Here is an 11286-nt window from a genome sequence, read left to right as displayed (position 1 = left end):
AATCATGTTTACTTATGGGGGATACAGCAATATCTTGATGCAACCTTCATCTTTATTACAGGCAGGTTTAAAAGCAACAAAACATGACTGAGCTTTGATACCTAGACAGAGCATGACCTTCATTTTCTAGTTATTCTTAAACAAGGTTAGGAAAACATTTCGTAGTACATTTGCTAATTGCTGCTGTTCATGTCTGGACTGAACTGAAACATTGGAGGTTACGCCTCAACGCACACAGAAGCAGTGGACGTGCTGTGAGGAGAGGTAGGTTGTCATTCCAGCCATCACCTGGGATAAGCTGCAGCAACAAACAAACAATTGGTTACATACAGTACAAACAAACCAAAAATCACAGATTTCCATGCTGCTGAAATCAAATAACATTGATAATTTAGAAATAATAGGGAATGACTTACAAAACCCTCATTCAATAAAGAAAGCTAACATCAGGAGCTCTGTCCAGTAACTTTCACTTTTAAGGTACTAGTATAGCTTGCTGCTGTAACCTTAGTGTTAGTGAGGTCCAAAATAGAATATTACAAGTTCTCTTAAATAAAATAGCTTAACCGATATACATTGTCTGGCTCACAAGAACAGCAACTGAAACCTTAGCACTCGACAACCAGTCTGGTCACCACCACCCATTCGCTCATATGTAAAGCTAGTATTGTATGTCAGTATTTGTTGCGTGAGCAGGATGCACATTGAAGCGGAGCAGAAGGGTGACACTGACAACAGGATCTCATACCATGCTGAGCTCTCTAGGAGTAAGGGAGCCATTTCAGATCATCCTACATTCAAGGTACAATACAAAAAAACACTGCATGGCATTATGTCTCCTCTTAGAAACCCCTGTTAATGTTTCCTTTAAAGGATTAGTTGTGTATTTCTACAGCCTTTGAAATGTGGTTTGGGGATGAAGGTGTCATCTCCAACCTGGAGGTGGAGACGCAGGGACAGTTCAGCCAAGGGTTTGAATATTCTTCAGTAGCACTGGCTTGAGGAGAGCAGCAGAAATGTCCGCTTGCACTGCGGCATCCCAAGAAAATGTCAGCAGAACCGCAGGGACCTCCGAGAGAGAGGCATTAGTCAGCACCTTTGTACAACAAAAGTAAATTGGTTGCATTGCTTATTTTGCCTGATATTTACATTTCTGAAAAAATGTCTCTGCTTACCAGGCTACATTCATTCAGGGCCAACTCTTGGGCCTCCCGGAGTTTGTGTCCTCCTGGCGCCACCAGCTCAAAGGGCTGCCAGCCGTCCACCAGGGAGTCCCGCACAAACTGGAAGAGCACAGACACCTTGTCCCAGGCCAGGAAGGTGCCTGAAGGGCAAAATGTGTGAAAATGGAGGCACTGTGCTTTTACAGCATTATCCACTAGCGTTGCTGCATGTAGAAAATTCTACTAAATGTTCTGTATTTGACCCAAGCGGTCTCCAATCAATGTCTGGTTGTGCATGTGAGTTTGGAGCGTAACTCTACAAATCTTAAATCACCCAAAACCTATTTGTCAGGAATACTATTTGTAGATCAGTGATCCTACACCTCACTTTGTTCAAGCTGATTCGCCAACGGACTATGGAAGTTACATTGTAACGCAGTTTGTGAGTTTTGTGCAATTAAGGTTCACAGAGCTACGAGTCCTACTGCCAAATTAATCTAAGAATGATTGTCCGTGTCAAGTTATAAGCACCTCAATGCATTTGACTGGTGAATACCTACAGTACACCAGCTGTTGGAAACCCTAAACATTATTTGCTCAAATGTTTATAGAGTACAAGTAAAAGGTTTGGACACACCTACTCATTCAAGGGTTTTTCTTTATTTTTACTATTTTCTACATTGTAGAATAATAGTGAAGACATCATAGCTATGAAATAACACACATGGACTCATGTAGTAACCAAAACAGTTAAATCAAAATCTATTTTATATTTGAGATTCTTCAAAGTAGCCACCCTTTGCATACTCTTGGCATTCTCTCAACCAGCTTCATGAGGAATGCTTTTCCAATTGTCTTGAAGGAGTTCCCACATATGCTGAGCACTTGTTGGCTGCTTTTCCTTCATTCTGCGGTTCAACTCATCCCAAACCATTTCAATTGGGTTGAGGTCAGGTGATTGTGGAGGCCAGGTCATCTGATGCAGCACTCCATCACTCTCCTTCTTGGTCAAATAGCCCTTACACAGCCTGTGGGTTTGTTTTGGGTCATTGTCCTGTTGAAAAACAAATGATAGTCCCACTAAGTGGAAACCAGATGGGATGGCGTATCACTGCTGAATGCTGTTGTAGCTATGCTGGTTAAGTATGGCTTGAATTCTAAATAAACCACGAACGTGTCACCAGCAAAGCACCCCCACACCTCCTCAATGCTTCATAGTGGGAACTACACATACGGAGATCATCCATTCACCTACTCTGCGTCTCACAAAGACACAGCGGTTGGAAACAAAAAGTTCAAATTTGGACTCAGACCAAAGGACAGATTTCCACTGGTGTAATGTCCATTGCTCATGTTTCTTGGCACAAGCAAGTCTCTTCTTATTATCTGTCCTTTAGTAGTGGTTTCTTTGCAGCAATTCGACCATGAAGGCCTGATTCACGCAGTCTCCTCTGAATAGATGATGTTGAGATGTGTCTGTTACTTGAACTCTGAAGCATTTATTTGGGCTGCAATCTGAGGCTAGTAACTAATGAACTTATCCTCTGCAGCAGAGGTAACTCTGGGTCTTCCTTTCCTGTGCCAGTCCTCATGAGAGACAGTTTCATCAGAGCGTGATGGTTTTTGCAACTGCACTTTTTTATTTTATCTTTATTTAACTAGGCAAGTCGGTTAAGAACAAATTCTTATTTACAATGATGGCTTAGGAACAGTGGGTTAACTGCCTTGTTCAGGGGCAGAACAACATATCTTTTACCTTGTCAGTTCAGGGATTTGGTCTAGCAACTTTTCGGTTACTGGCCCAACGCTCTTGAAGAAACATTCAAAGTTCCTGAAATGTTCTGGATTGACTGACCTTCATGTCTTAAAGTAATGATAGACAGTCATTTCTCTTTGCTTATTTGTGCTGTTCTTGCCATAATATGGACTTGGTCTTTTATCAAATAGGGCCATCTTCTTTATACCACCACTACCTTGTCACAAATGTATTACGGAAATAAATTCCACAAATTAACAATGCACACCTGTTCATTTAAATGGCTTCCAGGTGACTACCTCATGAAGCTGGTTGAGAGAATGCCAAGAGTGTACAAAGATGTCATCAAGGCAAAGGGTGACTTCTTTGAAGAACCTCAAATATAAAAAATATGTTGATTTATTTAACACTTTTTTAGTTACTACATGATTCCATATGTGTTATTTCATAGTTTTGATGTCTTCACTATTATTCTACAATGTAAAAATAAAGAAAAACCCTTGAATGAGTAGGTGTGTCCAAACTTGACGTACGGTCTATCACAGTGCCATCCGTTTTGTCACCAAAGCCCCATATATCACCCACCACTGCGACCTGTATGCTCTAGTCAGCTGGCCCTCGCTACATATTCGTCACCAGACCCACTGGCTCCAGGTCATCTATAAGTCTATGCTAGGTAAAGCTACGCCTTATCTCAGCCCACTGGTCACAATAACAACACCCACCCGTAGCACGCACTCCAGCGGGTATATCTCACTGGTCATCCCCAAAGCCAACACCTCCTTTGGCCACCTTTCCTTCCAGTTCTCTGCTGCCAATGACTGGAACGAATTGCAAAAATCACTGAAGCTGGAGACTTATATTTCCCTCACTAACTTTAAACATCAGCTATCTGAGCAGCTAACTGATCGCTGCAGCTGTACCCAACTCATCCCCATATTGTTTTTATTTTATTTTTTGCTCTTTTGCACACCAGTATTTCTACTTGCACATCATCATCTGCACATCTATCACTCCAGTGTTAATTTTCTAAATTGTAATTACTTTGCTACCATGGCCTATTTATTGCCTTACCTCCTCACTCCATTTGCACACTTCTTTTTTTCTATTGTGTTATTGACTGTACGCTTGTTTATTCCATGTGTAACTCTGTTGTTGTTTGTGTCGCACTGCTTTGATTTATCTTGGCCAGGTCGCACTTGTAAATTAGAACTTGTTCCCAACTAGCCTACCTGGTTAAATAAAATATAGATATTTTTTAAACTCTATTTCTGCTTATCACATTAAAGTAGGTGTTTGCTGGCAGATACAGACCCTGCAGTATGTTTCCATCAGGCAGTCGTATTCTCAGCAGGGTGTAGTTGTACTTCCTCCTCTCCCTCTGCTCCTCTCTCTCCCGCATGGCTTTGGTACGCAGCATGGTGTTCTTCTCCACCGCCTCGCTCCTGAATACCACACACAACCACCATGACTTTATCTTACAAACAAAATAGTCATAACTGGAACAAACCACCCAACAATAATACACATGTCATGTGCTCTAACAGAGTGTACCTTACACAATAACAAATACAAGTAGTATCAGTGCCATCAGTGAGTTGTCCATACTTTTGCTGCTGCTCCCTCTTGAGCTCCTCTGCAGTGAGGTTGTAGAACTCTGAGGGTAGTTCGAAACGCATGGCGTTGGGGGAGGGTCTGAAGGTCTGGGGCTGGTGGTCCAGCTGGGCTCTAACTGGCTCTCCCCTTTGCAGCCGGTCCATACTCTCCTTCATCACCTCCAGGGCCTCCGGGTCATGCTCCATCAGCACCAGGAACTCTTCACTCTCCTCTGGGAAGGCAAGATGAATCCGCAATTATTATCCCGGGTACCACTTACAGCAGTGGTTCTCAACTGGTTTTGTATTGGGATCCAAATTGAATCAGGTTGTCTCGATCCAATGTTTGCGTCACTTTTTGTTGTTGATGTCGTCAAAGATGCAATCTGGAAAACTATTTTGATAGTAAATGTAGCAATTATATGACAAGGGAACAACAGTCCCACTGTTTTCATTGTCAATAATTCCATTTTGCACATACAGTTGAAGTCGGAAGTTTACATAAACTCGTTTTAATGACTCCAACCTAAGTGTTTCAACCACTCCACAAATGTCTTGTTAACAAACTATAGTTTTGGCAAGTCGGTTAGGACATCTACTTTGTGCATGACAAGTAATTTTTCCAAAAATTGTTTACAGACATATTATTTCACTTATAATTCACTGCATCACAATTCCAATGGGTCAGATGAAGAATGTTAAGCTCACTGGTTTGAGACCAAAAACCAAATCCGCTAAATAGTGCTGCTAATAACTCTATATTGAAAATACTGTAAGAAAAATTGTTCAGAGGATAAATTATGAAAAAAATGATAGGTTTCTTACCATTTGTTTTACCCACTTTCTTCCTGGTTTTAGTTTTGACTAGAGTATAACATACACTACATTACCAAAAGTATGTGGACACCTGCTCGTCAAAAAAGCTCATTCCAAAATCATGGTCATTAATATGGAGTTGGTCCCTCCTTTGCTGCTATAACAGCCTCCACTCTTCAGGGAAGGCTTTCTACTAGATGTTGGAACATTGCTGCGGGGACTTGCTTCCATTCAGCCACAAGAGCATTAGTGAGATCGGGCACTGATGTTGGGAATTAGGCCCGCAGTCGGCATTCGAATTCATCCCAAAGGTGTTTGATGGGGTTGAGGTCAGGGCTTTGTGTAGGCCAGTCAAGTTCTTCCACACCGATCTCGACAAACCACTTCTGAATGGACCTCACTTTGTGCACGGGTGCATTGTCATGCTTAAACAGGAAAGGGCCTTCCCCAAAATGTTGCCACAAAGTTGGAAGCATAGAATCGTCTAGAATGCCATTGTATGCTGTAGTGTTAAGATTTCCCCCTGGAACTAAGGGACCTAGCCCGAACCATAAAAAACAGCCCCAGACCATTATTCCCCCTCCACCAAACTTTACAGTTGACACTGTCTGTTCGGGCAGGTTGCATTCTCCTGGCATCCGCCAAACCCAGATTTATCCTTCGGACTGTCAGATGATTAAGTGTGATTCATTACTCCAGAGAACGTGTTTCCACTGCTCCAGAGTCCAATGGCAAGCTTTACACTACTCCAGCCAACACTTGGCATTGCGCATGGTGATCTTAGGCTTGTGTGTGGCTGCTCGGCCATGGAAACCCATTTCATTAACCTCCTGTTGAACAGTTATTGTGCTGACGTTGCTTCCGCAGGCAGTTTGGAACTCAGCAGTTGAGTGTTGCAACCAAGGACAGACGATGTTTATGCGCCTCAGCACTCGGTGGTCCCGTTCTGTGTGCTTGTGTGGCCTCAACTTCGCAGCTGAGCCGTTGTTGTGCCTAAACATTTCCAGTTCACAATAACAGCACTTACAGTTGACTACCTGACATGATGACTCCTTGCTGTCCCCAGTCCACCTGGCCATGCTGCTGTTCCAGTTTCAACTGACCTGAGCCCTAGGACCATGCCCCAGGACTACCTGACATGATGACTCCTTGCTGTCCCCAGTCCACCTGGCCATGCTGCTGCTCCAGTTTCAACTTCCACCTGACTGTGCTGCTGCTCCAGTTTCAACTGTTCTGCCTTATTATTATTCGACCATGCTGGTCATTTATGAACATTTGAACATCTTGGCCATGTTCTGTTATAATCTCCACCCGGCACAGCCAGAAGAGGACTGGCCACCCCACATAGCCTGGTTCCTCTCTAGGTTTCTTCCTAGGTTTTGGCCTTTCTAGGGAGTTTTTCCTAGCCACCGTGCTTCTACACCTGCATTGCTTGCTGTTTGGGGTTTTAGGCTGGGTTTCTGTACAGCACTTTGAGATATCAGCTGATGTACGAAGGGCTATATAAATAAATTTGATTTGATTTTGATTTGAGTTGACCGGGGCAGCTCTAGCAGGGCAGAAATTTGACCAACTGACTTGTCGGAAAGGTGCCATCCTATGACGGTGCCACGTTGAAAGTCACTGAGCTCTTCGGGAAGGCCCTTTTACTGACCATTTTTGTCTATGGAGATTGCATGGCTGTGTGCTCGATTTTATACACCCAACAGCAATGGGTGTGGCTGAAATAGTTGAATCCACAAATTTGAAAAGGGTGTCCACATACTTTTGTATATATAGTGTATTTAAATAAAAATACTCAGACACTCATTTAAAGCCTCCCGCGACACACCAGCTGAGAATCGCTGCCCTTTAGTATGCCTCTGCAGAAACATACTAGGCCACACAGACAATAGGATGCACAGATTTTGCATTTGGATGGGTTTACCCTGTCCCTCCACATCCAGCATGATGCTCTGAAAGCCCACAGCCTGCAAGAACTCCCGACTGCCCTCCACAGTCTTCACCTTCTCCTAAAGAGAGAGAGAGCGAGATCAGAGAGAGAGAGAGAGAGAGAGAGAGAGAGAAAACAGACAGGGAGAGAGAGAAAGAGATCAGACAGGGAGAGAGAGATCAGACAGGGAGAGAGGTGAATGGACCACACCGATAGAAAACATTGAGTCTCACATTACCCTCCTTATGACTCAAATGTACCTGGAACACCTTGTTACTGAGTTTGATCTTCCTGTACTTCTCCTCTGTGGGGTTCTTACAGATGTTTTCAATGTACCTGACAGGATGGGAGAAAATTATGGGATGTCAGGACACTCATCGCATGAACTCTTGTCAACATGACAATGTAAATCACACATAGCAGGGTTTCCCAAACTCGGTCCTGGGCTCCCCCCTGGGTGCACATGTTTTTTGCCCTAGCACTACACAGTTGATTCAAAGAATCAGACGCTTGATGATGAACTGGTTATTTGAATCAGCTGTGAAGTGCTAGGGCAAAAACCAAAAACGTACAGTCAGGGGGGCCCCAGGACAGATTTTTTAGGAAACCCTACATTATAGGACAGTTCAATTTCTCACTTGTTTATGATGTCCACTGCAGCCTTGACTTTCTCCCTGTCCTTGTTGAAGGTATGAACCATCATTATGGAAGCCTCCACTGCGTCCTCTTCAAACCGCTGTTGGACAAGAGAAGGTTTATCATGTGTATTCAGTCAGGACCATACTAATGAAAAAGGAGTTTGTGACAAATTAGCGTTAAGGCTTTTTACATCAATTCTTCATGTCAGTCAAAATCAGATAATGCAATCATGATTATCATACAATCATGACATCATATGACTTTAAAAAGAAGAATCACAGACCTACCATGAAAATGGCCTCTTTAATGTGCACTTCTCTCTCGCTCTTAGTTAAGGTGGCTCCAGTAAGCGGGCAGATGAAATACACACCTGTTACTGAGAGAAATGCCGGATCCTTAACACTGGAGCCCTGCAAAAGACAACACATACTAGCTATAAATAACAACTCAATGGCAGTAGTGGCACAATAATTTGTACGTGAGCAACAGTAACATGCTGACCACACCGCTCGCGTTGGTAAATAAATGTACACATACATGTTATTCAATCATTGCACCCACACTTGTCGTGCGCTTGTGACGCTTGACTCGCTGCAAGTCCCACCTCTCCCATCTCCTCATTGGCTTTTAGCAGCATATACCCACATGGGTGATTTTAAGATGAACTGAGATACACACTCCAGTCCAGTTGGTAGTGGTAATGCACCTTAAAGATGGTTGCTAACTGCCATTTAAGTCAAAAGAAGCCTGAAGGAGGAAAGATTAGTAGAAACTAACTTTACCCTTTTATCTGTGAATAATTGTCAGAGTAGAGGACCTTGTGCATTTCAGGTAAAATAACAACCCAATGTTAATATCCCAGGACAAATTAGCTAGCTAAATGTTCGCTAAATGTTTCATGCTTTTCAACCTGTCCCCAAATTAATATAGTCGGTTCAGAGTTTGTTTTGATATTTCAAACTGCGTGTCCTGATCGCATCTGGTGTGGGTGGACAAAATAAAGATGCGTGCGATGAAGTATGCGGTCTGGTCAGCATGTAAGGGAAAATGTATTCATGTAATGTATTCCTTGCCTCAACAGCTGTTATCTTTTCCTTCTCGGTCGCTGCTACTGCTGCAGCTTCTGCCTCAAGCTCTCTTTTCACTGTGGAGTGATAAATAAATAAAGACCATTAACCCACAACCCAGTTCTCTATTTCTGACCACTGATGTGAAACACCTGCACGGCTTTGACATCATCAGTCATTCAAGCAGCAGTTGTTGGATGCATAGGAATCGCTCACCCTGGAGCCGGATGGCATCCTGTGAGGTTTGTGCCCGTGGGCGTGGTTGCCCCTCGATCCTGGCCATAGCTGCAGCCCCTGCCTTCTGAGCTCCTTCAGTGGGAGCAGCATGATGGAGCTTGGCAGGGCCACTGTTCTGCACCACTCGGGGCTTGGAGCTGCAGGGAACATGTTCACCATTTGACTGCACTTACACTGCATGCTGTGATGTATAAAGTTATATGGCTTGTTAGCTAAACTCACAAGGGTTTGCATTTAATAGAACAGGCTATGATGATGTAGTCTGGCTGATACCAAACTCAAAGTCCTCCTGACTTCAGAGTCTGGAAAGGCTGTTTTGATTTTATTGGCAGGATGAGTTGATAATGAAGTGGGCTGTGCTTTTACTGTTTGGTTCTCCTCTGGCTCTTTCTCACACCATGTGTCTGTCTTTTACGCCTGCTACATTAGGTTACTCTCAATCAAACACCCACAGAGAGCTGCCCCTTCCATTACATTTGTTACAGTTTCAAATCCAAACGAGAGGTCTCAAACATAGAAATATTATATTTTGTTCAACCCCCGAGGAATTGTTGTTGTTGTTGTTGAGAGAACCAATCAATGCCTCCGTTCAATTACTGAGCGAATATCGCATTAATAAACGGCCTCCTATCCAGACCAGTGAGTCACAGCTCTTCCTCCATAGATATCCTATTAAATTGGTCCGTGCTACCCGGGATTTCCCCATTGAAGTTGACACTCTAAATGGTTAGGATAGGACCGTCCCAAGGATAACGGAGAGCACTGATCCTATTAAATTTGAATTTAATTAACGTTGTAAAGTATTACAACTCCTGACTATGTCTTTCTCGCTGTGTGGTGGCGTAAACCAGGCTAATGTAACGATGATGCACCGTCCTGAACACTAGAAAAACAAACATAAAAGAGCCCATCCAAGTCACGGGGAAGGCAACTCTACAAATCAGACATACCATATATTTGCGGTGTCGATTATATAAACATATTTTCAACAACTAAACTGTCAACAGCATGAGCAAAGCAGTTAACGTTAGCTGGCTCCGTTAGCGTGCTAGCTCACTAGAAAAGTTTGTTTACCTGCCGCCTTCCGCGAGTTTCTTTCCAGGCCCCGCTGACTTGAATTTTATATCTTTCTTTATGTCCTCGAAAAATTTCTTCATTGTTTACTGTTTTTCACAAGAAAATAACCTGAAACACAGCACAGCTGAATGAGAAAAGCTTAGTATATTCTTTACATCAAAATGCAAGTGTCGTTACCCCAGCCACAAAGTCATACTCCGCCTATTTCGACAATGTATTCTTAAATGTGATTTTAAACCTAACATTGAACCATTTTTTAACCTTATGCCTAACCGTAAATTAAGATCAAAAAGTACATTTTGTTTTCATAAATTTTTACAATATAGCACATTTGGACTTTGTGGCTATGCTATCTAGTGGAAACACCGAAAGAAAAAGGAAACGGACGAGAAACGGGTCTGTCCACGAAGTAGTGATAAATTATGTACAGCGGCCTCTGGTGGTCTGGATGTACAATCATGCGGCTGCGTTCCAATGAAATAAATACGTTTTTCTCAATTGCGTACAAGCAATTTTGGGATCTATGTTGAAATCTATAGCAGAAGAGCAATTATCAAATGCTCAAATACATAAACAGAACTTCTGATAATTGTATTGCCTTTATACCCGACTTGTATATCTTAGACCATCTTTTGCAAAACTTTAAATACAAATGTAATCAGTGAATACAAAATTCAGTGTTTAGCAGGGGCTTTTCTAGGATTTAAAGACATTGGGGGTATAGCCCAAAGCCAGTAGGGGGGTCTCCTCGGGCAGGAATTTCAACAGCTAAATGCATTAATTTGTTGCACTTTGAGATTAATATTGAGAGATTAGAACATTGAGATTTTAGATATTTTTTTAGGTAACTTGCACCTTCCACAGCAGACACTGCCAGTACTCAATTACATTTCCTACTGTGGATCTCTCTACTCTGGAACACATAGCCTACATATACAGGCTATTGCCAAAAAAACAACAATCAAAATCAGACAGACTCTGACCTGTCCAATAAGGCAAAACT

General features: G+C 42.7%; 1 protein-coding gene across 4 annotated transcripts; it reads right to left on the bottom strand.

The window, feature by feature from the left end:
* Positions 1-30: 30 nt before the first annotated feature.
* On the bottom strand, positions 31-10666 carry LOC112250901 (UBX domain-containing protein 6). Of its 4 annotated transcripts, none has more exons than XM_024421433.2 (12): positions 10281-10666; positions 9186-9343; positions 8976-9046; positions 8190-8312; positions 7902-7999; positions 7524-7599; positions 7258-7342; positions 4528-4747; positions 4234-4364; positions 1176-1324; positions 937-1096; positions 31-298 (listed from the first exon to the last, which is right to left on the bottom strand). In XM_024421433.2, exons 1-11 carry the CDS (start codon positions 10361-10363, stop codon positions 962-964), a joined length of 1329 nt encoding a protein of 442 aa, XP_024277201.1. In that variant the 5' UTR covers positions 10364-10666; the 3' UTR covers positions 31-298; positions 937-961. The 4 variants fall into 4 exon arrangements, with proteins under 4 accessions (XP_024277201.1, XP_024277203.1, XP_024277200.1 ...); XM_024421435.2 differs by having other exon boundaries at positions 937-1069; positions 10281-10665; XM_024421432.2 differs by having other exon boundaries at positions 31-1096.
* Between the last annotated feature and the right edge of the window lie 620 nt (positions 10667-11286).

This window comes from Oncorhynchus tshawytscha, linkage group LG05 (genome assembly GCF_018296145.1).
Source record: "Oncorhynchus tshawytscha isolate Ot180627B linkage group LG05, Otsh_v2.0, whole genome shotgun sequence".
Taxonomy (NCBI): Eukaryota; Metazoa; Chordata; class Actinopteri; order Salmoniformes; family Salmonidae; genus Oncorhynchus; species Oncorhynchus tshawytscha.
The sequence above is the reverse complement of the archived record's forward strand: the minus strand, read 5'-3'. Positions and strand labels throughout refer to the sequence as shown.

Bases quoted from the DNA above. Each gene is read 5' to 3' on its own strand.
- LOC112250901 (XM_024421432.2), bottom strand. From the start codon at position 10,363: ATGAAGAAATTTTTCGAGGACATAAAGAAAGATATAAAATTCAAGTCA. The intron at 8,000-8,189 runs GTAGGTCTGTGA...CTTGTCCAACAG, and splicing joins TTAAAGAGGCCATTTTCATG to CGGTTTGAAGAGGACGCAGT. The intron at 7,600-7,901 runs GTGAGAAATTGA...CCATCCTGTCAG, and splicing joins GCAGTGGACATCATAAACAA to GTACATTGAAAACATCTGTA.